Genomic DNA, 27,952 nt, shown 5'->3' with positions numbered 1-27,952 from the left:
CCTCTGAAGCAGTTCCAATTTTTTCATGGTTTTTTTTTTTTTTTGGATTATACACACAAAATGTTTACCTCTTCCACATGACAACCCTGAAACATGTATTTCAAGAAAAAATTTTTGAGCCAAATATAAAAAAAAATTTGTAAACTGTTGAACTCAAGTTTCTACATTAAAACTAACTGTTCCAAGTGCCTGAACTTGGAACTTGCAAAGCTCTTGGTAGTGAAATTCGCAACCTGGACCTGGAGATTCACAGGGCTCTCGAGCGACAGAAGAATCACGAATATCAGTACATACATGAAGCAAACATGCCAAGATTTCTGCCAGATGCTTGGTAAAAGATATTTAGCAAAGATAAGCGTCCTATTATGAAAATGAGTTCATAGTCCATCTAGGTAGAGGATAAGAATGTACTTGAGAAACAATGAGAGCACCCTTTTATAGAGAAGACACCTGTGATAATTACAGCATTATTCCCAGGGAAGGAGGGCTTAAAAGGTATTCAAAGAACTGAACAAAGACTAGTGAGAGCTATCACAGAAGATGTCACTGCCATTCACATGAAAAAGCAAATTTCAAACAGGAGGGGCAATCCTATTCTAGTTGGAGGGTGTATAGAACAGTGCTTTCTAGAGTGAAAGCATGGAAACCGGCCTGACTGACAAAAAGAACTGACAAAAAAATACAAGAAGGGCTTCCCTGGTGGCACAGTGGTTAAGAATCCACCTGCCAATGCAGGGAACACGGGTTCGAGCGCTGGTCCGGGAAGATCCCACATGCCGCAGAGCAACTAAGCCCGTGCACCACACTACTGAGCTTGCACTCTAGAGCCTGTGAGCCACAACTACTGAGCCCATTCGCCACAACTACTGAAGCCTGTGAGCCTAGAGTCCACACTGTGCAACAAGAGAAGCCACCACAATGAGAAGCCTGCACACTACAATGAAGAGTAGTCCCTGCTTTCCCCACAACTACAGAAAGCCTGCATGTAGCAACGAAGACCCAGTGCAGCCAATAAAAATAAATAAGTAAATAAATAAATAAATAAACAAATAAGTAGAAAATAGCCTAATGTTGCAAAAAAAAGTACAAGGAAATAAATTGGATTCTGAGAAAGCTAGAATACGTAGATCAGCATCATGAAATAGTTGAGTATCAAAACTGAACATTCATTGGAAATAGAAGTAATAACTCACATTTGGCCCTTGGAAGCATATATTAAATGGATTAAAGTTCAAATAAACAAAATCCTTCATGACACTGTATGGTCTTCCATTAAAATTTATAACACACTTATCTTTACTTCTTGAGCACATCCAGGTTATCCATGAGCCTGGGACAGAGACTTACAGTTTAGATGTGACATTTCATTTCTTTGTACTATGATCACTGTAGTTAAAGACATTCTTTTATCACCAAAAGACAAAGTTAATTTCTTATATCTGTTTTCCATATTCTCCTTCTCTCCAAAGAGTATTTCATTATCTATCACTAAGCCTCTGCATTTCCATGAAATTTCCTCCCTTTACTCTTCAATCTGGGCAACTCTTTAACTGATTTCCACTTCTCACAATATCCATACATTCTTTGATGGGGAAAGTTTTCATACCAGGGAATCTTTTATGAGCATGTAATAATCCTTCAATTGACATCATGTGAAAAGTCATCTTTGTGTTATGAATCCTATTTTTCATGGCCTAATACTTGGAACTTAAAAGACAATCAACATTTGTAGAATAAGTGAGTACATATAAATCCTTGTTTGACATAATCATTGCGTTCCTGAACCATTCAGATTTCACTTTTGCTTATACGGGAGCAGTAAATTACCAGGATTATAGAGTAGTGGCAATATTAACTATACTTCTCAGTTAATGTTTTCCCCATTCTTTATTTTTCTTCTACTTATACTGAATTACATTAAAAGATTGTGTGAGAGGTATCAAGAGGAAAGGAAGATCATATGCACATGATTAAGTAACAATATTCAAACTGCGGTTTTCTTTCAGATTTTGAAATCTAAATATTTTTGGCTCATGGGCATAGTTCTTTCAAACTGCTTGGTCATCTCACTGATTATAACATGCAACAGACTATTTCCATTCCAGGGCAATAGGAATAGACCAAGGCTGAGAGAGGGAGGAAGGAAAAAACCTGAATGGGACACTTGTGGATGAACTGGCTTGCCCTCCCCGTATAAATCATAAGCAACAGCATCTTCATTAGTTTCACATTTGTCTCTCATTAGAGAATCTTTTTTTTTTTTTTAGTAGACGTGGCTTTTAGTGTAAAGCTATAGAAAAAAGTATGGGTATAATATGTGAGAAAACATTTGTCTTTATCTTATTATCAAAATATCAAGGGGCAAAATGAATAAACACGAGGCATTCCATGACTTACTTTCAACTTTTGTTTATTTCCATGGCATCTGATGTGTGTTTACTCATACACTCACCCATTGCTTCTAAAGAAATTCAATGGTTCTATAGAAAAAGACCACAGCATTGCCATACCAGCTTGTCTTGAACATCTAGTGTATAAATATATGCTAACCACCAAAATAGTGGAAACCATATTGGATTAAGCAGATAGGCTCTGTCATAAAAGCCCAACTTCATTCATCTTTGTAATTTATGGAAATTTACCCCGAATGAGTGAGTGTGCAACTGGTGTAATGGAATGCCATATTGTAACTTCTATTTATATTTTTTATCATCTTCTTTTAATATCTATTTTTATGATGTCTAAATTAGCACAGTAGTATATTTACATAAATAAACACACTAGTAAATATATGGGGGTGGTTGTGGGCTGGTCTCCGCCCATCAATATCCAAGGTTGTAGCTGAACTGGCCCTTGTGGTTCCTATTATGATTGGAAGATGCCCTAAGTAATAACCATCAGGAAACTTAAAAAAAAAAAAAGGTTTATTACTTACAAGTCCTGAAAATTACATGGCACACATGGGGCCACAAAGCAAGAGTAAGTTTGTGGGGGACGGGGTGGGACCAGCGGAGTGACACCTGGGATTCTGCTTTTATTGAGGTGGAGATTGGGGTCTTGGGTTTCACAGGCTCACTATTGATGAATTTAAAAGACAAGAGTAGGAATTTAAAGTGTGGGAAGACAAAAAACAAGCAGCCTAAAAGGTGAGTTACTGAAATCAACCAAGATCTCTGAAACAAAGGAGCCTGGGGAGATGGGGTAGGGGTCAGCCTGGCTCTTGATTTAGTTCTGTGGCTGGCAATGTGTTTATTTGAGAGAGCAATCAAAGCTTAAGTCAGGCACTTGCATTACAGAAAGAGAAGCCAACTAACAGGGCTTGCACTGCAAAGGTTCATATTCAAAAATGATTTACAGCTTGGAGAATATGTTCAAAAGAATTTTGAAATCACTATTTTCAGACACTTGAAGGATATTTCTTCACAAGATAGGTTCTAGATTTAACCTTGGAGAATGATTGCAAACCTCAGCAAAAGACTTTTAAAAAGAGACTCAGAACAAATCTATCTAAACCCAACTGTTTTAGGTGGTTGAACCCCTCCAGTAAGTTCAAATCAGAATAATCTAAATCTGTACTCCTGAAAAAAATAGAAATCCTTGATGATCCCACTATGTTCATGGCAGAAATCAAATAATATGAATCTTTAAACTTGGGCTTTGGCCATTCACCACCTCCAAGTTTTGCATTAGTGATGCACTGGGACCAAAATTGGGTGGTTTCCAAGACAGTAAGCAATCATAATGCAAACGTTGTTTGCATTAAATTTTGATCTGGAAACAAAGAAATTGAACTCCAAGATTTCCTTAAAAATATGTCCTATATTTATATTTTATTTCTAGAAAATTGCACTCACCTGCATCCATTGCAATTATGGAAACACTGTATCCGTTGTTTTTTACAAATGTCGATTCTCTATTTAGAACTTTTATAGTTTTCAAGTTACCAGTGTTTTCATCAATTTCAAACCAGTTATCTTCATCTCCTATCTTCTTATACCTAGTTTTTAGAAATCAAATATAAACACTCAAACCAAAGAGTGGACATAATCTCAAAATCTGTCATTCTGAAAAATACACAGAATGTTCCCAAATTTGAAATCAATTATCATTACAATTGAAAAGAAGGACATTTTGAAAATACATTACCTTAAGCCCTCAGCAGTGCCCCTTTCCGGATCCACGGCTTTGTAGCCAGGGAGTTCTGTGCCCACGGGGAGGCCATCTTTACTCTTAATGACTTTTACTGGTGGTTGGCATTCGGGGCCCTCATCAAGGTCTTTAACTTTAACAGTGACAGTTGTGGTGCACATAGTAGGAGTTTGTGAGTTTGATGCTTTAGAGAATTGTGCTTCGTTAAGTACACCAATTTGCAAAACAACTTGTTGATTGACTTCATAGTTCAATGGCTGGTCAATAAACATACTTTAATGAGTCGATATTTAACAGTATATATAGAAGACAACTGTGACTCCAAGTTTTAGCACAAAAGGGAAAATCATTTTTATGTATAAAATGTTACCAAAAGCTGCTGCTAATCTATTAATGACCAATTTAGCTTCCCATAGCGACAAACACTTATCAAACGCAAAATTGTTGATTTTTAAGATTCAACCAATTTTTCTTCTCATTTTCCTTTGGGAAGGTCCTGCTTTCATTTTTCTCATTGCAAGTTTAAATACTAATAGAGAAATACAGAATAAGTGTTGGAATAAATTCAAATGGACTATTTCTCATTATTTTATTATTTGTCAAATGGGATAACAGTGATAACTAAATCAGCAAAAGTCCCTGTAAGCTAAGTATATAAAATCAATAGGTAGACTGTAACAAAGCTGGACCCCGTGGGCCCTTCCAAGGCAGACCTCCCCCATAGCCTCTGCTTTAGCTCCTTTCTGCAGTACCTAGGTAACAGTATCTGATATACACTTGCTGAGCTGTTTTAAAGATGTGAAACCCCCCACTCCAGTGCAGGATATTAACTACTTGACTGACCAAGAGCTCATAGCCCTCAGGCCTAAGGACTGATAACAGTTAACCCCAGTGACACCACCCTGTTACCTCACCATCAACCACTCAGAGAACTCTGCACGAGCTGATCACATACCTGGGATGCCCCTCCCTCACCGTACCTTTAAAAATGGTTTGCTAAACTCCTCTGGGGAATTTGGGGTTTTTAAGCACAAGCCACCTGTTCTCCTTGTATGGGCACCTTTACAATAAAGCTGAGCTTTCCTTCATCACAACCCGGTGTCAGTAGATTGGCTTTACTGCAAGCAGGAGAGTGGACCCAAGTTTGGATTGGTAATAAGGCTACTAGGACATGAGATTTGGCTATAATGGAGCAGTTACTCTGAGCATCTTAGTCAAAGAGTAATCATATTATCAAGCAGCATCTTTTCAAAGTACATTACTTTTGGATTTGTTAGTTCCTGAACTGAATAACTAGAAAGAATCCCAAAACAATAAAATATTAGAGACTAAAATCTATCAATATAACTAAAATCTATCAATATTTCTCTCAAAAAGAGAGGAATAAATCTAGAAAAAAAATCCAAAAATATCTTTAAAAGAAATAAAGAAAAAAAAGAAACAAAAAATAGGCAATATTGTAATTAAAGGGCATTTTCTAAAAATTTTATAAGGAAGGCAAAATTTATACACATCACTTCTAAGAAAATACACTGTCTCCAAGAAATTAATGAGGAAAGATGTAAGAGGTTAGTGAGGAGTGTAGGTAGAAGGACTCAGAAAGAAAACAAGTTCAGTTAAAGTGATCGTTCTCTGAGCCAGTAAATGCAATTAAATTTTAAAAATCCCAAAGCACTGGCTACCTCAAATATAGGGGAATTAATTACTTGATTAATTAATTATTCAGCTGCTACATATTTAGTAAATGGTCTGTCAAAATACATTATAGAGTGGTAAAAGCATAATATGAGCAGGAAGGAAACTGAAAAGTCAAGAGGTCGATTTTTTATTGATTCTTCCCTGTATCTCTGTCTTGTGTTTCATAAGACAAGGAATTCAGATAAGTGGGTGTCTCAGACCCCTTCTAAGGCAAATATCTATTTACTAATTCAACATGTCTCTGCTTTGGTTTTCCTCGTATATAGAACAGTTTTGTACCGGCCATGCCTTTCCTCTAAGAGAAAATGAGGATAAAATAATAATAAAAAAAGATTTCTAGATGAAACAATGTAAATCGTTCCAGCATTGCATTGCAACACTCTAGTTATATATATACAGGAATTACTTTTTATATGTTTATAAATGCTCAAGCATAAGTTAGAATTTTGTAAAGCATTGCTTGATACATATATGTGCGCGCGCGCGCGTGTGTGTGTGTGTGTAATTTTTTTACCTTGATAACACACAAGACTGCTTCATTTGTATTTGGGTCTGTGCTAATTTTGAACTTTCCGTCTTTATTTCCCTGTAGGATCTGGTATACAGCTTTTGAGTGAGGCGTGTTTGGCAAATCCTGGTCACGTACCACCATTCGTAAAATCTCAACGTCAATTCTGTTTTCTTCTACTTCTGCAAAATACTGAAACCATTGCCTCTTGTTATTATAAATTCATAGTTTTAATGATGTGATTTTGCAACTCAAAGTTATATTTAAAGAAAAAGAAAGCAAAGTGATATGGAAATGTGTGATTATACAGTGGGAAGAATTTACACATTTAACGCATAAACTCCCTTCTTACCTCGATAAACTAATAATGCTGTTTCAAATCTTCTCCATTCTTCAAAGATTAACTCATGTCTTAACTGTGCAACTTCTCTGAGGTGATTCTCCTAGTCATTCAAGCCCTCAGATTTGTCTCTATTCTGAATCTCTATAATGTTTACACTCTGTTGCCTCTTTTTATAAGTAAAATGCTTTCTATTAAGATATGAAGCCTTCAATATTTAAAGATGATTATAAATTGAGTTTTTAAAACTTTTGATTCACAGGCAAACACTCTAAGGAAAAAATTTTCCCTTCTTTGAGAAATTAAATCAAAGTTTCTCTCCCTTAATCACCCATCCCCCCCAAAGAAATATGGTTACAGAAAAAGACTAAAAAAAGTAGTAAATCAGAGTCTTCTAGAGATGTAAAATGAATTCATAGAAGAATGATAGCCTGATATGATAGCTTTTGGAACAAAACAGATATAGATTTTTTTTTTTAATAGATATAGACTCTAATCTCACTTATTCCTCTTACGTGGTCTCTAGGTATGAGAGCATGGGCAAATTACTTAACTTACTTTTCATTTCCTCTTATGAAATAGGAGATAAAACATATCCTTATAAGTCATTGAGATTATTGTAAAAAATTGTATAAATGTGCTTCTCACTATAGGTTTTCCCTTCTTTGACTTGTATTCTATTATAGATTAATGAAAAAAAGCAGATTACTCACTAAAAGTTTAAGAAAGAGGAATCATTTCCTGGAAGTATCATCCTAAGTAAAAGTACTTCCTAAGTAAAAAGTTTGCTTATATATAATCCAGAAAGAGCCTATGTGTAGATGGCAGTGAGCAACCTGTACTACTGACTCCCCAGCAGAGCAGAAGATGTAAACTAGTCCTTTTGTTACCTTATAAAGTTGAGGTGTAAAGAACAAAGACAAATGCCCTCTTCCTTTTCACCCTATAAAAGGAATTTAAGTACAAAGAATCTGATACCAGAGCTTGGCATTCAAGAAATACTGACTACATGAATGAACTCAAGGGCTAAGAACTTGTAGATGGCCAAGAAAGCAGCTATTTTCCTAGCATCCAGAAACAACTGGCAATTTGATTATTTTTACAGAAATCATATTTTTCTGCCAATGTGATTTGTAAGTGGTAGCTATTAAAACCAAAATGTGTAATCTCACAGAGCTACCAAATTCCAGATTTGCTTTTCGAAAAAGTAAATGAACCTAGATAAATGAATACAGAGATATACTCACAGAATTTTCTGTAAAACATGGTGAATTGTCGTTTTCATCCTCAAGAGAAATAGTAATTGTTCCTGTGTTAAATAAACCAAAAGGTTGGCCCCCCATGTCTCGCACTTCCATTACTAACTTGTACGTATCACATTTCTGAAAAAAAGAAAAAGGTACACTGATGAACATTTATATTTCCCGTAACTTGTGATTCTCATAGCAATTTCTCATTAATTTACATTTTTTTTAATTTTTTTTCAAAAAAGGCCACCATAAATACAAATATAGAAAAGATATATTTCAGCCAGTACAATGGAAAGCCAATGTTTTTAATATAACATTTTAAAATGTAAAGCTATTTTAGCTATCCCCACATCAAATCAAGTCAATGATTTCTAAGTGAGACCTTACACCTTCCCAAAATCTCTGTAGGGACAAAGGAAGGGCTCTGAGAAGCCCTAAACACAGCCTATATGGAAACATTCTTGGAGAGGTGGCCACCGGAGGCCTTATTGTAACTTCTCTGGGAATTCATGATCAGTTTAAATATAGTTTAGTGATTGAGAAATTAATTAAGCAATCATTACTTCTCTATCCAGGAAAGGTGTAGTTGTGGTGATGACACCTGTGTCTGGATGTACATAGAAATGCTTTGGATGGCTTGGAATCTGCTGTAAGATTTTATATTTCAGACGAGTATGTAGAGTGTCAGGTTCATCGAGGTCTATGGCAGTCACTTTTCCCACTGTAGTTCCTGTTTAGATAAATCCAATATTGTCAACAAATTAAAATAGCGATATAATTGAATTACAATTAAAATTAAAATCAAGGCGTGGCTGTGGCATATTCTCCCAAAAAACTCACAAAAGTTGATTAATTTTACAGATAAGTGGAGAAGTATCTAACTGCTCTCCCACAACTCCAAGTTCCCCTTACCTGGAAACTTCACTTAGGTGGCTACTGTGGATAACATGATTTGTATTCTACATACCTGAGAACATCTGCCCCACCCTTAGTAACAGTGGTTCTCAAATTCTTCCTCCCAATCCAGTTCATGGGCCATTTTTGGATGGGGCCTTCTCTGTATATCTTGTTTCTTTTATGCCCAACTTGATAATGTTAAAGGAAGAGCACAGCTTTGCATATGATAACAAAGGTTTCACGTCTTCATATGTTAATAAATGTGCTGAATTGTTCACACACACAAGACAAACATTATGCCACAGTCTAAGTATCATTTGGACAAGGTTTATGGCTTAGAAATCAAGAGTGCTGGCAATGTTTTTTAGCAAACCATTTATCGTGGGAGAATGATATCAACATTTCCATACCATAAACTATTTCTGGGTGCTTGAAAATGTATTGCGACTTTATAGAAATTCAAATGATCTATTGCCTTGTAAATACATTTGGGACACAAAGGTACATGATCAAAAGAGAAAATATAAACAGCCTTCGTCTTTCATTGTCGATTAATCCAAGAAAGTTATTAACTTTGTGGATCAGTTAGCTGCCTTCTACCTGTGCCTAGAAAATAAGCACAAAAGCTTTGACTTTGAAGAGCCTGTGATCGTATAAGAATGCAAAGTTTTATGTAGAATATCTTGAAAGCCACGCATTTAAAAATATTTTGCCTAACTGTGCTTAAAACATTAATGAAGAATTCAGTTGAAGCAAAAATCTCTTGCTTTTCCTCGGATATGAACTTACCCATTCGGCAATTTTCAGGCACCGTAAAGATGGTCACTTTCTCTTCAAAATAGGGGGCATTATCGTTATCATCCTCAACTTTGAATAGTAATGGGAGCGGGTACTCAGGTGCGTAACCATCCGCAGTGGTTGCGTAGGCGATGACCTAAAAGGCAGACAGACACCATTGGCTGATTCTTAAACAACAAATTAGGCACACAATTAAACCTAGCAGTAGGGAAAAGAGGTAATATTTTAAAAAATCATTGGCAAAGGCCTACGTAACTAAGAACTTATGCAAGAGAGAGGCAACACAGCAGTGCAGTCTATGCCTGCCCTATGCTTTCAGTCCTTTCTCATTATTCTCCCAGCAAGCATCGCGCACTCCCGCTGAATGCGGCTACTCTGTTCCCTGAATTAACTATGTGCTGTTCTGCTTGTAAGAATGCACGAGACTTCCCCCAGTCATGCTAATAACAAGTATTTTTTTTCTAAAGTTTACACAAAATATGATTCTAGTTATTTGTAGATTTATATACACATATAAATATCAACTACTTCTGGGTGATTCAATTATGTGTTCTTTACCTGTATTTTCTCATTTTTCTCTCATTAACATGTATTTCTTGTGTAGTAAAAATGCTAATAAAATCACATATATATTCCAAACTCTATCTCAAAATGATATATCTTGGCCCTAAATGCAAGGATTTTAATGGCCTTTCTCTTTAAACACATCAAATAATGTCTGAACTCTTCCTATGTGGTGTATGCATAGTAAGTATTTGGTAAATGGTTGTTGAGTTACACAGATTTTCTTCACTGACGGGAACAACTAAATCTGCCCAAGGCAAACTCTGTTAACTCAGTTCCTTACCATAGTTAGCTTTCCTGATTTCCCTCCCTTAACCATTTTCTAAAATGAACCAGGATTAAGATATCAGGTATCAAACTCCTCCCTCTCTTTAGCCTTATATTAGTCAATTGCCAGGTTCTAGAGATTACAGCATTTCTACATCTCTGTCATTCATCTTCTCTTTTCCATTCTCAATGCCGTCATACTCATGGGACTCCAAATGTATCCTATCAGCTTTCATGTTTTATCCTACACACATGTCCTACCAGTTTTCCTACCATTGTCCTAGTGGATCTTCTCCAAACTGTATAGCCCTCAGGAGTCAGAATCATTTCCAAAAGAACAATTTTAATCGTCATTTCCCCTAACCAGACTCCTCCGTGATCTTCCTATCATCTACCAAAGTAACACAAGACCCTCAGTGTTGTGTTGAAAGGCAACATTTCATCTTCACATGCTAACCTGAAGGGGAAGAAGTTTACACTCCAATCTCCAGGACAGAAGGCTTTGAAATCACCATCCATGTTCTCTCTGTTCCCTTTTTCACTTTTCCCCAAACAACCTCCAGCTGGGCTTTTTCAATAATAAAACTTATACTTTGATTTCTATCAGTCTGATCCCTGTATCTTAATAAATTCTGCACTCAGAGATACAGGAGTATATTATCATCACTTCACCACCACCACCATCACCACCACAAGGTGACACACTATTCAGCCTTCCTATCAATCCCTCCCTCTCCCCTCATATTTTTTAAAAAATAAATTTATTTATTTATTTACTTATTTATTTATTGGCTGCGTTAGGTTTTCATTGTTGCATGCAGGCTTTCTCTAGTTGCAGCAAGCAGGGGCTACTCTTTCATTACAGTGGCTTCTCTTGTTGCGGAGCACGGGCTCTAGGCATGCGGGCTTCAGTCGTTGTGGCTCGCGGGCTCTAGAGTGCAAGCTCAGTAGTTGTGGCGCATGGGCTTCGTTGCCCTGTGGCATGTGGGATCTTCCCGGACCAGGGATGCAACCCTTGTCCCCTGCATTGGCGGGCGGATTCTTAACCACTGCGCCACCAGGGAAGTCCCTCCCCTCACATTTGTTCTCTTTATTTCTTTCTTTCTTTAAACTGCTGTCATTTTGAGAGTTTTGGCTAGAGAAAACCGTGTAATTGTTTTATGTCCCTATTAGTTTCTAATTGTCCTCAGGGGGTGAAGTCTGAGACTTAGGATATTCGTGTGACTGAAGCACCTAACACCGTGCCTTATGTTGGCTAATTCACCAATAAATAGCTTTTTGTATTCAATTTCATCCATCTTTCTTTTTTAGGAAAATAAACAATCCCTTAAGCTTGCCCTCTGTAAAAACTGTCGTAAACATTCTATGGGACCACTTGTAATGAATTCTTCTACCTCACGACACTGGCATTAAAACATCTCCCTATCTAACCTAAGTCCAACTTGCTGTAATTTACACTAATTTTTCTTTTCAATGGAAAATAATCATCTACTTCTTGCTGTATAATCACCTGTAGTTTAAAATAATATGTCCTGATGCTTAACTACAAATAAATATCATTGTTTCACATTCCACTGATTTTCAGATATAGTGATTTTGTTTCTGGTACTATTTCAGGTACTAGTTTTAGTTTTCACCATTAATGTGCTCAGCATCTCCAAAATAAATAAAAATTCAAATGATTATTGTAAAGATGATTTAAACTAGAAATGGCACTGAACTTTAAACCACAGCCTGGATCTCTAGGAGAATTCACTAATGTTCATATGGTAAAGAAACTACTTATAAATATTTTCATAATTAGTCATGAAAGCAACAGTTTCAAAAACCTCAATAAAACTAATGGTTTTGCAGTCTAGCTCCCATTATTCTATATAAAAAGCAATAATGGTATTTAAATATTGTTACAATAAGTATAAATAGAATACTATACTTTAGTGGAATTAGTCGCATTTTTAGCTGAGTTAGAAGAGTATTATTTAAATTTCTTGGGACTTCCCTCTTGGTGCAGTGGTTAAGAATCCGCCTGCCAATGCAGGTGACATGGGTTGGAGCCCTGGTCTAGGGAGATCCCACATGCTGAGGGGCAACTAAGCCTGCAAGCCACAAATACTGAGCCCACGTGACACAACTACTGAAGCCCATGTGCCTAGAGCCCATGCTCTGCAACAAGAGAAGCCACCACAATGAGAAGCCTGTGCACTGCAGCGAGGAGTAGCGCCTACTCACTGCAGCTAAAGATAGCCCATGTGCAGCAATGAAGACCCAACGCAGCCAATAAATACGTAAAAATAAATAGATATATTTAATAAACAAGTAAATTTCTTGTGTCTACTATTGTGATTTCATTTCCGCCTTGGATTCTTCTGTAGCTTGAAGAACCGCATCGCTTTTAGCCCTTTTAGCCTTTTTGGCCCTTATCTCTGAAATTGCTCTCATCTTTGGGAATGTGTAAACAGTTGTCAACAGAAGTTGGGATTTGAATTTAGCCTTGTAGAGAGGGGTATTGAGGGTAGACTGGACAGAGGAAGGGAGAGCAGTGACACCAAAGCTGAGTGTGTACAGAATGTAATTAGCAACGTGTATATAAAGACAATGGATAGACTCCTGTGTCTGGAAAAGAAAGCATACCTTACAAGATTAAGTAAGACTCTGGCTGGATAGGTAAGAAGGGACCCGACTGAGCTGATTTTTCCCTATAAACTTATAAGGTACAGACTCTCTGCAACATTCAAAGAGGAAGTGTGTTTGCAGCTGCTTTCTTTCATAAAATAACTGGGAATTATTGAAGAAAACTACTTCTTATACAACTCTGCTTTAAAAAACTTGAAAGTGGCCTTATATAAATCCTTAAAAGACTGGATGAGTTGAATGGTTTAAAACAAATTCCTCAGACCGCAATAATGGCGTGACTCATCCAGAAGAATCTTTACCAGCCAAGATTAACCAATACAACACGGGGCAGGAGTGCGAACAGGAGCACAGCAATCATATGTATTGAATTAAACCCCATTCCCGATAATCAATGAAATCAAATGATTTCAAACAAAAATACTTTCTTAATACTTAATATTTATATGCGTTAGATAAAAGCAAAGAATTGGGAAATCCCATCAAAAGCCCCAGTTTTGAGGACAAAATTCTGGAGTATTTACACTATTTGATCTACCATTAAAATACTTTTTAAAAGCTTTACAGTTTAGTGATTTTGCCAACATTACTCATTTAATAGTCACAATAGCTCTGAGAAAGATAAAACAACTATGAGCAGCCCATAAAACAGAGAAGAAAACAGATTCTTGAGGTTATAACCTGTGAAAAGTGGCAGACATGGAAGATCCACTAATTTCCAGAGAAATAAGCTTTCCAGTATAAAACAATAAGTGAAACTGATTTGATAGAAAAGTAAAGACATATTTTAATTTTAACCTCTGCATTGACAGAGAAGGCTTCTATTCCATATTGCCTCAAGTGATTTTACAACTTGTGTCATGTTTACATCTGGTTGTTGTGTTTTATGAATTTTGTTGATTTGCAATTGATGTTTCTTAATGTCAATTCAGTCTCAAGCATGTTCATGGAAACTAGAGAAATACAAGTAATTCTGAAGGGAAATTACTCAGAAGCCCAACTTTGAGTAAAAATTTCAAACTATTTTATTCCTTTGTCCTTTAAAAGATGTCAAAAAATAGTGAAGTAACATTTTATTTTGTTTTATTTTATTTTATTATTTTATTTTACTTTATGCCACACCATATGGCTTGCGGGATCTTAGTTCCCGGACCATATATATCCTCTCGGCAGTGAAAGTGCAGAGTCCTAACCACCAGACCACCAGGGAATTTCCAGTAACTTATTAATTTTAAACTATTCTTTTTCCCTTCCCTCTTGCAACGATCTTAATAAGAAGCCAAAAGAGACAGCAGGTTGACCAGTGAGAAGCAGCTGAAGACCTCAAAAATCCATAAATAGGATGTTATCAGCAGAATAAGAAATGAAGTGTACATCACAACATACAGAGCAGGCAGCTTTTTATTTCTCCACAAGAATGACTGCTAGTGCTAGAGCTTTTCTTCTTGTGAAGGAGCTATAAAAGCAGCAGAAAACATATATTTACATACACATGTACATAAATATATATACACCTATCTATCAATTATTTTTTGGCTTTTTGATTAAAAGGTCAAAATATTTAAAATATGATTAGCATACTTCTCCCATAAGACCATATGCAAGCTATTTTGTAAGGTAACTATTTGATATTATTATGAGTAAAGTATAAATACTCTAGAGAATTTGGAAGGGAGCATAAAATCATAAAGAAGATGTGACATTCTAATCCAAGCCTTTTATTTCATTATGAAAACCCTAAAGTGGAACATTTATGTTGTTTCAAAAATTGCGCTACCTTATATCGTGCTTTGACATCCTTAAAATACAGTTCTCAGCATGAAACATCAGGTCCTTCACACTGTGGTCTTTCCTCTCTGCTCTAACCTCGTATTTCACACTCTTCCTTAGCTTCAAACAACACTCCTGCCAGAGTTTGTTTGTTGCTCTTGTTGATTTTTTTTAAGCTGATGGCTCATTCTGTTGCTGATGCCTCTACCTAGAGCACTTAGCTCCCTCCTCCCCCTCCTCCCTCATGGCACCCTTTATTGACATCTTTCAAGGCTGCCTTTCTGTGGCCACCAATTCCTACTCAACTTTCAGATGTCTGCTAAGAAATTACTTTCTGGACTGCCCAAGTATGTTTCCCTTTCACGTGCTGCTTGAACAAAGAATTCCTTTACTACATGCTTATAATTCAAAGGTACCACGTCCTTAAACAACATGCTTAAACATTCACCATCATGCTGAAACTCACTGTAAATTTCTTTTGTATGTCAGATTAGACATCAGAACACTAAGGAGATATGTGAAGTTGAAACAGAAAAACAAAGGTTTTAATTTTCAGAAGAGTTAGAATTTTTCTTTGGGAAAAATTAGATAGAATAAGATGACTTAGTAAGTTCATTCTGCATGACTAAGGAAATAAATTGATATTCAAGATACTTGTTGCTGAAGGACAGTCAAAGGGAAGGAAAGAAAAGAAGGTTAGTGCAAAGCAAGAGGCTAAAGCAGGGGACCGCAACCTCAAGATACCTTTAGAATCACCTTGGGTGACTTCAAATTTTCAGTTGCCTGGGCCCCATCCGAGAATAATTAAATCAGAATTTCTGGGAATTGGCCCAGTCATCAGTTGTTGTTTTTTTTTGTTGTGGTTTGTTTGCTTTTTTTTTTTTAGATTATCATGTGGTTTATAATGTACAGCCAAGGTTGAGAATAATTGAGCTAAGTTATTACAGGGAACTTTAAACTCAATAAAATTCACTGCTGTTGTCTCAGGATTATACAGATCAAAACCTGTTTTTTAAAATTGTTATTATATTTTCTATAGCTTTCCCCTGCTTTCTTCCCTTGTGATATCCATTATCTTTCTTCATCTATAGTATCAATAGAAATTTGAAGTTTATATTACACAGGGACAATGTTTAAAATCTTAAAACAATTGATTCTTCTGATAGATAAATAAACAGCTTGAAAATATTAAACCAGTAATAAAAAAATATAATTCTGAATTAATAATGCAATCAACCTACCTGGAACTGTTGATACTGCTCACGGTCTATACTTCGTGTACAAAAGATATCCCCCGTGTCTTTGTTTATGAAGAACAGATTGACGGGCTCTTTGTCTACTCCTGGTCCACTTATGGAGTAAAAGATGGTATAGTTCTGTGCAGTATCAGACTGGACCTGTAACAATAAGTGACAATTTAGGAAAAGAACAAATATGCCCTGATAAATATTTTCAACCTAATCTCTTGTGATGGTTTATTTATTTATTTTTTTATTTATTATTTTTTGGGGGGCACACCAAGTTCAATCATCTGTTTTTATACACATATCCCCGTATTCCCTCCCTTCCTTGACTCCACCCCCTCGAGTCCCCCCCACCCTCCCCGCCCCAGTCCTCTAAGGCATCTTCCAATGGTTTATTTTTTATCACTTGCTCTCTTTCCTACATATCTATTCTTTCTTTCCTCTACTTGTCTACCCACTGTCCTCCATGTTTTTCAAATTCTTAATCATACCCTGCAATATGCAAAGCCACAAACTCTTGTCACTTATTTCATCCCAAATTCTTTTGAGTTATCTGCATATGTACTGAAAAATCATGGCATTGAATATTCCTTTACAATTCTTTTTCACTTATTCTTATTCCTATATAAAGTATAGTAATGATTTCAGTGATTTTGAATTATTTGGAATGGAAATTTTTGTGGTTAAGAAAATAGAAATAACGCAACTTTCCTCCCACAATTAATACTTCATGAATTGCATAAGTTCAAAACTGGCCTATGCTTACACTCAGTTATGTGGCAGTGATACCACTTTTTAGAAAACAGAAATACTGGCCTTTCTTTGTGAGGATAAGTGCTAATTAAAGGGGGAATTGAATTATGCAAAATCTGTAGGAGTGTCCTCTGTACATGAATGCTAAAGTCTGGTGGGGTATTCAGGAGAATCTGGGTGCAGACCTAAAAGCGTCAGAACTCAAAATATGCAAATTGTTTCTAAATGCCAAATGTGATTTTTGGAGGAAAGTGATAGAATTGACTTTCTTCTATAGGACCCTAGTTCTGGTGACTAGATAATTTTATCAGTACCAACAGGTTAAAGCCCTATTTCAATTCAAATGGAAAGTTTTAAAAACAAAGAAACAAAACTAACATATAAAACCAAACAAGATGGACTGTACCTGCTGCACGTGCTGTGGAAATGGACCTAGTGAATTCTCCATCAGCGAACATGGAATAGGTGCCCATCGCCTCTTGCTTCGCTTGAGGACTGTATCTTTAGGATGTCTCTTAGGAATCTGCATTTGATGAGAGGTGATGAAATGTAGCATTGCTTATTATTCTAGATACTGTGATCACATTTACAGTAACATGAAGAAAATAAGCAATGATTGTACATAACTATATTATGGGTGATGCCCAGTTTCTGTTTTTTGTAAGTTCTGTTTTTTATTAATAAGACACATACATATACACATGGAGTAAGAACCAGGTTCATGTATTTCCTGATTTAATCTCTTATCACTTAACCAAGCAGAACTTAATGGGGTTTTGGTGAAAGATGATATTTTCAGAAATATTGACCCCCTAAAAAGAAATAATCCATTAACAAAATAAAGAATTGATTTTATGACACTAGAAGCAGTAGTGGCAAATTTTTAACAAATTTTAACCAAAACTTGTTAAAATCTTATCTACTGTGTGAAGCATGCGTATACCTGTATAAAGACCCATAGGTCAGCATGTGTTCCAGCATATTTTATTTTATAGTGAAATGGAGACTTTTTACAATTTGAACATAAAATAATGTTTTGTAAGCCTTATTCTAAATGTTTAACAAATTTAAAGTATATGTAATATGCAAGCATATTCTAAATTTGATGAAGAGTTCTTGTAATCAACAGGAATTTAGCTGGGAAAATCTCTTATAAATCGAATCACTTATTAATAAATTATCTCATAAGACCAAATTCGTTGTGCAGAGTTTGCTTAAAGTGAGATTTTTGTGAATTCCAGTAACCTTCTCCCTGATCACGACCACTCACTGCAAGAAGACGAGCTTACAGTCAGAACATTCAAAGCAATCCGTGGACTGGCCATGCTGCATTCTCTGAAGAGAGGGACCTCTTAGAATTTTCTATTGAGATGGGAATAAACTGTAGACGGTTTCATCTCTTTAAAGAGAGACTCAAACCCATAGTCCCTTGGGAGAAAGCCACTCAGGGTGGAGCCCCACACCTCCAGCCAGAATCAATCTTCTCTGAGTTTTAGCCCCGCCCTGCCTTGTTCTGCGGATAGGTCGGGTAGGTAGTTCTTATTGCCAGACCTCAAAACATCATCTGAAACCTTTGAATTCTGACTTCGCTCCCTGGCTACAGAGTTGTTCATCTTTACACCATTTGTAAATAGCGCTGTTACTCCTTAAAGCAGTCTGGTCTTTACACATGTTAATTACAAGTGGAATAGACAAACAAGTGCGCACTGAAGAGTGATAATTTTAGCACAGAAGGAAACAGATGAGAGGAAGGGCTCTCGGGAGCAGATGGTTGTGCCTCAAGCCTTGCCTAATATACCTTCTTTCCTCCTGCTTCCAGCACAATTTCTATCTCCTTCTGTTCCTGACTCTGACTGTCTGAAAGCAAAATGGAAAAACTCTTCTTTTCAGAAGACAAAATGAGGTCACGTGTTGTGTAAATGGCTCCGTCTTCTAGAATTCTGAAGTCAGGATCGCTTGACTGGATTAGGCTGGCAGACCCGAGACACTCCTTCAGATTCACTGCAGGGAAGAAATTTCACTGTAATTTGTAAAGTGAAACAGGAATAGAACAAGTTTTACAGGAATGACAACCTCCACTCAGCGCATGAGAAGCAAAAATAGGGAATGTGTGGTGTACTTGCTATTCTAAAACTTAGAGGCCATAAAAATTAAATAATTAAATTGATGGAGTCACCATTTCCACTGCTTTTATCATAAATTAATTTATGAATAGACATAAAATATTTTTAATGTCAGTGGATTTATTGTTTCCACTTTAACTCATATATATGTACAAATGTGTTTTCTATTATGTGTAGTGTAACTGTATGATGTCAGATTTTGAACTTGTTTGCAATAATCTGTGATAGTTAAAATTATCTTGCAAAAAATAAGAAAACTGGTCTATACTTAAATAATATTTCTCAGTGATATTGCAAGTACTAATTCTATAAAATCTTTTGGAGGCTTAATAAGCCCCATGCTTAATAATGCTTAGTGGTTGTATCAAAATATTTGCTTTATAGATTCATATTTAATATATTTAGCATATTTACTTTGTGTCTTTAGAGTATAGACTGTGTATCTTTTAAGTGCTTTTAAAAGATATAAGCAGTTAATGCAAAACCTCAAAGCACTGGGCACAGCATTGTCTATCTTGGAAAGAACACCGCTTCTGCACACAAGGTGTGTTTCTCTAGATGTAAACTTAAGGCTAATAAAAAAACACTGATGAAAGAAATGTTACCCCTGGACTCTAAACAACCAACCAATGACTCCAGTATGGCTGTGATAATAAGGCTACTTCAAATTTTATTTGACTTTCAGAAGCTATTCTGTGAAATAGATCACATAAATTCTTGATGGGTACCTGCTAACGGTAATCAGCCTTAAGCATAAATTTTATTTTGGGGCACTTCAATGTTGATGCATCTGTTTTGTATCTAATCAATTAAGGAATGTTGGCTTTGGAACTTCAACAACAGATCAGTCAGAGGAAACTAAAATATATTTCTGGTTTTGGTGCCTTGCTTTGTTTGTACTAAACTAAGATAATGTAGCCCTCTGATGTTCGCTAATATTTTGGCAAGAAAAGTATACAAATAATTTAGTCCTTTAATTGTTTCTAACCACTATGAAAAAACAAGTAGTTTATCTTTCATTTCAATGTTGAATTTTAATGCCATGTGGCTTTTATCCCAAACTTTACAAGAATGCCCGGAAACTAAATGTAGCAGTTAAAACTATGAAATTCTTAACATTGTTCCTCACCTTTGCCTACAAGTGCTTCAGCCTGAAGATGTGGAGGAACTTGAAGAGAAATTTTCTGACAAGCATCGCAAAATAATATTAAAACCTCAAAAGAAAGAAAAAAATCAGAAATTACATTTGATCACAAACTTTCACATTACAGTTTTATCTTATTGAAAAAAGTATTGTCAATTTCCAAAACAAATTAAGCTTCTAATCCTTCAATATTTTTCATATTCATTTTAAAAGGAAACAGCAAAGAAAGTGGCTTTAGGGACACAACAATTATTTAGTATCAATGAAAGAATTAAAATGAATAGAGTTCTTAGAACCTGAATTGTATTGCATCATTTCAAGAAAATAAGTTATAAACCATTGACTTTATATACAGTTTTATCATCTCTAAGGCAATTTGTAAATGTCATTCTGATTTTTTAGCATGAAGAAAGTACTTGATTCTGGAATACAATAATCACATATCTGTACACAGATCATCATTTCACAGCCCCAAGCAATTTGAGGTGTAGTTAAGTCAAGAAAATATTTGAGGATGTTTTTAACCTCCTAAAGAACAAAGCCCACAAATATTTACTGATCTCAAAATACTGCTTGAACTGGCTTGGCATAAACTTTAAAGTCTAAAGGATCTCATTCATAAAACTAGTCTAAAAAGAAATATATTTCAAAATATAGGGAGTAGACTTCAACAGGGTAAAGATTTTTAATGAAATTCAAGACACAAATATTGCTTTAAAAAGCTAGATACCTAACTCAGGGAAAAAAGACTATCTGAAAAAGAAAAGAAAAGCTATCAGTTTAAAAGTGAATGTAAGTTCAAAACCTATTTTACTTATTTTTCTTGGCATTTTCTGTTTATTTGCTTCCTCTACTGATTTTCAAAATGACCATTTTGTTATTATTTAAATATAAAATAGAGCTAGAACAGATAGGCCAATTTTATAACCAATTTTTCTCTAAGGACATATTTCTAGAGTTATAGGACCCGTGATTTGGGAGAAGGAAAGAAAACCATCAGCCATAGTATGGATGTATATTTCTTTTCTAATTCCACCCACGTCTATTGGATATATAGTGTCAGCCTACTTAAACAGTCTGTAATTTTACAATAACTCTGTTAGGCAGATAATACCCAAAACTAAAATTTAAAAAGTTGTATTTGTATTCTGCTTTAATTTAAATAACCACTTTTTAAAAAATGAGTCTTTTTATTTACTTGACCTTTTAATATTTTCATTCTTAATGTCAGGGAATGAACTAAAATATATCTAAAGAAATTTCTGAGTATAAAATATCCTATCAGTAATGGTCTAAATATAGACTGTGGGATATACCCAAAGAAAACCATAATCCCAAAAGAAACTTGTACCATCATGTTTATTGCAGCACTCTTTACAATGGCCAGGACATGGAAGCAACCTAAATGCCCATCAACAAATGAATGGATACAGAAGATGTGGCATATATATACAATGGAATATTACTCAGCTATAAAAAGGGATGAGATGGAGCTATATGTAATGAGGTGGATAGAACTACAATCTGTCATACAGAGTGAAGTAAGTCAGAAAGAGAAAGACAAATATTGTATGCTAACTCACATATACGGAATCTAAAAATGGTACTGATGAACTCAGTGACAAGAACAGGGAAGCAGATACAGAGAATGGACTGGAGAACTCGAGGTATGGGAGGGGGCGGGGGGTGAAGGGGAAACTGAGAAGAAGCGAGAGAGTAGCGCAGACATATATATACTACCAACTGTAAAATAGTCAGTGGGAAGTTGTTGTATAACAAAGGGAGTCCGGCTCGAGGATGGAAGATGCCTTGGAGGACTGGGGCAGGGAGGGTGGGGGGGAATCGAGGGGGGGGGGCGTCAAGGAAGGGAGGGAATATGGGGATATGTGTATAAAAACAGTTGATTGAACCTAGTGTACCCCCAAAAAAATAAAAAAAAAAAATGTTATTAAAAAAAAAAAAAAAAATCCTATCAGTAATGGTCTAAATATAGACTGTGCAAGAGCATTTTGTAATTAGAAATATATGTATATGTATACACAGACATATACATACAGAGATTCATAAACCTATGCATATATACAAATATATTATACATACACATTTTTCTCATAGAGTGTATCCACATTCCCACTTATACCTCCATCATTTTTCCTTCCTGCCCTAGGGCCCCCACTCATTGGTTCTGCCTCTGCAGACAGAGCCAATGCAGATCTCTAGAAGCACTATTCCAGTCTTCAAGTTAAATGAGCAGCTTAGTTATTTGGAAGGAGCTGGGGTCAGACACACTTTTAGTCATTATGAGGGTTAGGGATGGATGGGCAGGGGATGAACCAAAGGACACTGGACAGAGCAGAGACCAAAAGAAAAAGAAACCTGGGTATCTTGGAAAGCTTTCCCCACATTTTACCTAGCTAATAATATGAACTAAAGATCTCTGAGTTTTCCCCTCACCCCCCCACACCCAGGCAGTTACAGGATGAGAATGTGACCATCAACCCCACATAGTGTATTATTTATATGGAGAAAATGTTTACCCTCATAAAATAAAATTTTTAAATACTGAAAATATAATTTGAAACCAAAATATTTTGCTAAAATGAAAAAAAGAAGGAAATTCAGTGTTCAGAAATACCAGGTGTAGATATGGGACAACTTCCCTCTCCCCACTCCCCACCAAAGAAAAATTAGCACCTAAGGTACACAGTTACAAAGCTACTAAAAACTTAAGTGGAAGCCAAGTTAATGTATTTCTTTCAATGACTGTCACATTTTTCTTTATTATTTTTTTTTCAAGTTAAACACCTTCCTTGAACTAAGAGCTCTGGCCTTCTCTTAGCCCTTCCTGTGTAAACTACGAAAAGCCTAGATATTTCGCATCCCCACCCAGAATCATTTTCCTCTTCTCACAGCTCAGTGGAACTAAGCATATTAAATAAGTACAGCTTATTTAATGACTAGTAGCAAAAGCAAACCTTAGAAACTTCTGGGCCAAATGCCTGAGGAGTGAATTCATTCCACTAGAAGGAAAAACACCACAGGAAGATTGAACAGGGGATTCCCTTGAAATACGAACAGCTTGGCAGCGGAAACTTGAAGAGCAAACCAAACACCTGCCATTCCAGGTCACAGATCTCTCAACTCTTCCTTGAATTTTTCTCAAATCTGTTTTTGTTCTCCTAGTCTACCTTCTCTGCCTTCCATCCCACCCTGACTCTCTTTCAAGCCGAAACTGAAGGAAGGATGTGCACAGTAACATGCTTAAATTCCCTAATCCTTCGCTTGTTACTCACCAGGAGAGAGAAAAGGAGCTGCTTACATAAGATGCTCCCTGAGGCAGCAGAGGCCGCAGCCATCAGAAGCGGTCCCAATGGTCAGGGATAGTGGCTGGATAACAGGGCAGCTGGGGATGCACAGGGTGGCTTCAGCAGATTCCAGATGGCTGGCACTTGTGCAGGATATTCTGCTGCCACTTTGGTGCAGATGAGCTGGGTTTGGAGAAGAGTCAGGAGGCAAGTGGTAAAAATGACAAGAGGAGGAGCAGCAGGACAATTGCTTTCCTCCTATTCCTGGATCAGTGCGCGTTCTTCAATTCCATTACCGCGGAATGGAAAGAGGTTTTCCTACAAGTGGGAAGGGTGGGGTACAAAACACCCCTAATCCCAGCCGCTAGCTCCTCCTCACAACTTTCAAAATTTCTCCTGCCAATTGACACATAGGCAGAAGCAACAGGGAACACCCTCCGTCATCAGCCCTCCTCCCTTTCCCCCCAGGTTGATGCTCTGAAGTCCTCCCTGGCTATTACCCACTCCCACGTCCTCCCCTCCTTCTTGGCCTTATTAACCTGTCTTGCCCCTGGGTACAAACATAGATTGTGCACGAAGGTCCTGCAAAGAAGCGATGCCTCCTCAGCTGCTGTTGGCAAATCAGGGATACACAGGCATGTGCAATCATATCCATCGGAAGTTATCTCCCCATCTAAGCATTTAGGTGTAGTCTGTCACACACAGCACTGCAGTTCTGCTGGAGATCTGGCACTCTGGTTCACAGCAGCAACTTAGACGCATCGTGGCTACTCATTATTGTCTGCACACTTTGGTTTGGTTCTCCAGATGTCATAGGAATTTACCAGGTGTATATTGACATTATACAAGTAAGTGAATGAAGAAATACTGGGATATAATTTTCTTATTGCAATCCTTAAAACAATTTTTAATTCAATTTATTTAAACTAAAAACAAAACAAAACCAAACCCATTTCACCCATTCTCCCCACCATTTCCCATCCCCTGCCTCTTCTTTTAAACCACCAATCTGTTCTCTGTATCTATAAGCTTGTTTTTTTTTTTTTTTTCTTCTTAGATTCCACATGTGAGTGAGATCATGGGTGTTTGTCTTTCTCTGTCCTACTTCTTTCATTTAGCATAATGCTCTCCAGGTCCATTCATAGTGTTGCAAATGGCAAGATTTCATTCTTTTTATAGCTGAATAATATTCTATTGTACCACAATTTCTTTATCCATTCGTTCAGCTTAGGCTGATTCCATATCTTGGCTATATCTTTTCAAATTAGCATTTTCATTTTCCTTGGATAAATACCCAGAAGTGGAATTGCTGGTTATGGTAGTTCTATTTTTAGTTTTTTGAGGAACTTCCATACTGTTTTCCATAATGGTTGTACCAATTTACATTCCCACCAGCAGTGCACAGGTGTTCCTTTCTCCACATCTTCACCAACACTTGTTATTTCTTGTCTTTTTGATGATAGCCACTCTAACAGGTATGAGGTGATATCTCATTATGGTTTTGATTTGTATTTCCCTGTTGATTAGTGATACTGAGCATCTTGTCATGTACCTACTGACCATCTGTATGTCTTTGGAGAAATGTCTATTTAGATCTTCTGTCCATTTTTAAATTGGATTGTTTGCTTTTTTGCTCTTGGGTTGTATAAATTCTTTATCTGTTTTGGATATTAGCCCCTTATCAGATATGTGACTTGCAATTCTTTTCTCCCATTCAGTACATTGCCTTTTCATTTTGTTGATAGTTTCCTTTGCTATGCAGAAGCTTTTTAGTTTATGTAGTCCTGCTTGTTTGTATTTGCTTTTGTTGTTTTTGCTTTTGGATTAGATTCAAAAAATCTTGGCCAAGATTTATTTCAAGAAGCTTACCGCATATGTTTTCTTTTAGGAGTTTGATGGTTTTAGGTCTTATGTTCAAGTCTTTTTGAGTTTTTGTGTATCGTGGAAGATAATGGTGCTGTCTCATGTGCACTTGGCTGTCCAGTTTTTCGAGCACCATTTATTGTAGAGACTGTCCTTTTCTCATTGTATATTCTTGCCTCCTTTGTTGTAAATTAACTGACCACATAAACATAGGTTTACTTCTGGGCTCTCTGTTCTGTTGCATTGATCTATGTGTCTGTTTTAATGCAAATACCATACTATTTTAAAAAATAATATTAGGTTGTACTTCTTATAGAGTGCATCCTGGTTTGGGCCCTCCTCCCCTCCTTGAGGAGGTAGCACACACTGGCCAACATCCTCCACCCTTGGCACACCTGCCCAGCAGTCCACTCAGGAAACCCCAAGGCCTGGGGAGCATCTGCCTACCAACACCCACCCCTGTGTGCCTGGGCCTCTGGCCTCTCCAAGCCTGGCAGGCAGGGCTGGGGAGATGCCCCCTCCTCCTGCAGCCCCATTGGCACACAGGTCTGCACTGCTCTAGCTGCCAGGCCGTGTGCACTACATCACTGGAAACTTCCTTTGCATCCAGACCCAGGTGACCAGACATTCTGGGTCCTCAGCTCTGCTGCTACTGCTCCACTCTGCTCCCACTCCCACAGCCATCATCTGAGAGCAGTACCATACTATTTTAATTACTATAGCTTTGTAATAGGGTTTGAAATCAGGAACCACGATCTCTCCAACTCTGTTCTTTCTCAAGACTGCTTTGGCTATTCTGGGTCTTCTGTGGTTCCATACACATTTTAGGACTGTTTGTTCTATTTCTGTGAAAAATACTATTGGAATATAAACATTAATTCTTATCTTAATGCATTCTTTTTATTACTCATGAGGAGATTTTTTTCCTTGAATATCTTTATTCAAGAACACCTATGATCTAAGACCAACTCTTCTTTAAAATCACTCCATTCATCCAAATTACATTACGTGCAGGACATCCTAGACTAAAAGTACATTATTCCATCAAGCTTAGTTTTGTAAACACTAATGGCCCTTGCAATGGAAACTTTAGCATCATTTCTCCCATCACAACTCAATGAGTTCAATACCAGTCGCATACAACAGCAGTGATGGAAGTTAGGAAAGGAGGGTAAATATTTTCAAATGGTAATTGTTTAATTTGGTTTATAAAAAGGGAACTAAAATTCATATTTAGGGGATTCCCTGGTGGTCCAGTGGTTAGGATCCATGCTTTTATTGCCAAGGGCACTGGTTCAACCTGTGGTCAGGGAACAAAGATCCCCACAAACTGGGTGGTGTGGCCAATAAATAAATAAGTAATAAAATTCATAATTAATGAGCCACTGCTAAGAATCAGAAACCATGACACGTGTTTCACTGAATCCTCCCAAACAGCCCAATGAGGGCTCCTTTTAGATAATGAAACCTCGAGAAAGTAAGTAACCCATTAACCCAGAGACAATGAGAAAGTAAATGTTTGAACCCACATCTGACAGCCACCAAACTGCTACTCCTTTCACTCTCTTGTGCTACTTTGACAATAAATGTATATCAATATACTGAAAATGAGCAGAAAATAATGACCAGATATGTGAGAATTCTGTCCTGTTGAACAATAAGCCAGTGTGAGACCAGTGAAATGTACTCAGAAGCGGTTATAACCTACACCTCTTGATTACAGTCAAACCATCCTAGAATATTGTGGGCATTTGGCCTCTTTTGTGAGAGTCATTCTACAGCCAAGTAAAATGGTTGTTCAACTACTTACTTTATAAATGTTTATACTTGAAAGTACTCTTCCTGCTCTTGTTCCTTACATTTCTACCTCATGCTTAACTGAAAAGGTACAGCTCAATCCCCATGCTGCTGAGAAAGGAAAAATGAAAGATTTGCTTCTTTGACAGTGTATGTAGAGATGGAAATAATAATTTAACTGATTCTTTGGAATTAGAGGCCAAGAAGGTTTGGGAAATAAAAGGTCCTGGAAAAAGAACTAAATGATGTCTTGTAGTATATTATTGCCAAAGATACAACCACCAATAAATATATATTTTGAATCTACATTGGAATTTGGTTTCTCAATAAGAAAATAAAATCACTTTAATTGAATATTTCTGTATTTGCTATTTTGGGAGAAAATAAAAGAATGGAAACATAGAAACAGGAATGTTTCTAATACCTAAATGTATGTGTGTAGATCCAAGGGAAATTCTGTCTATATATGTTTAAGCATAATTGTCCAAATATAGACTTAGATAATAAACATATATTTAATATTCTTAATAACAATAATAATTTTATTTTATAAATACATATATATTCCAGAATTCAAAGACTCAAGTTCTCCAGTTCTTCTGTTTGCTTCTTTGTTTAAGTTCTCCAGTTCTTGAATCCTGGAAAGTGGGAATACATTTTCCAGTTAATGAAGTCATAATTACATCTTCCTATATTATGACATTCTCCATTGAAACGGGAAAGAATGCATTATACAAATTAAATTGGTGATACTGAAAAATCAGCAGGTATTGGCCTATAGAAGAGATGTAAGGCATTGCTAAGTTCAAGTGAATCCAGAATATTCTCTATGGTTCTGGAATACTGACTTT

At 36.5% G+C, this 27,952-nt stretch overlaps 1 protein-coding gene across 2 annotated transcripts in view; it reads right to left on the bottom strand.

Moving 5' to 3' along the window:
• The window catches only part of DSC1 (desmocollin 1), a 33,256-nt gene extending 9,423 nt beyond the window's left edge, over positions 1–23,833 (bottom strand). The window contains exons 1-11 of one of the 2 annotated variants that reach the window (XM_057698094.1): positions 23,430–23,833; positions 20,122–20,206; positions 18,668–18,870; positions 17,276–17,392; positions 16,114–16,269; positions 9,632–9,776; positions 8,509–8,675; positions 7,943–8,077; positions 6,362–6,547; positions 4,147–4,406; positions 3,855–3,997 (exon numbers count right to left, since the gene is read on the bottom strand). In XM_057698094.1, the coding sequence (XP_057554077.1) occupies positions 3,855–3,997; positions 4,147–4,406; positions 6,362–6,547; positions 7,943–8,077; positions 8,509–8,675; positions 9,632–9,776; positions 16,114–16,269; positions 17,276–17,392; positions 18,668–18,870; positions 20,122–20,206; positions 23,430–23,492 (1,660 nt within the window). In that variant the 5' untranslated portion in view covers positions 23,493–23,833. The remainder of the gene's footprint in view (positions 1–3,854; positions 3,998–4,146; positions 4,407–6,361; positions 6,548–7,942; positions 8,078–8,508; positions 8,676–9,631; positions 9,777–16,113; positions 16,270–17,275; positions 17,393–18,667; positions 18,871–20,121; positions 20,207–23,429) is intronic. The other variant, XM_057698095.1, reaches the window with a different exon arrangement.
• Between the last annotated feature and the right edge of the window lie 4,119 nt (positions 23,834–27,952).

The sequence above is a fragment of the Hippopotamus amphibius genome, chromosome 11 (assembly GCF_030028045.1).
Source record: "Hippopotamus amphibius kiboko isolate mHipAmp2 chromosome 11, mHipAmp2.hap2, whole genome shotgun sequence".
NCBI lineage: Eukaryota > Metazoa > Chordata > Mammalia > Artiodactyla > Hippopotamidae > Hippopotamus > Hippopotamus amphibius.
The sequence above is the reverse complement of the archived record's forward strand: the minus strand, read 5'-3'. Positions and strand labels throughout refer to the sequence as shown.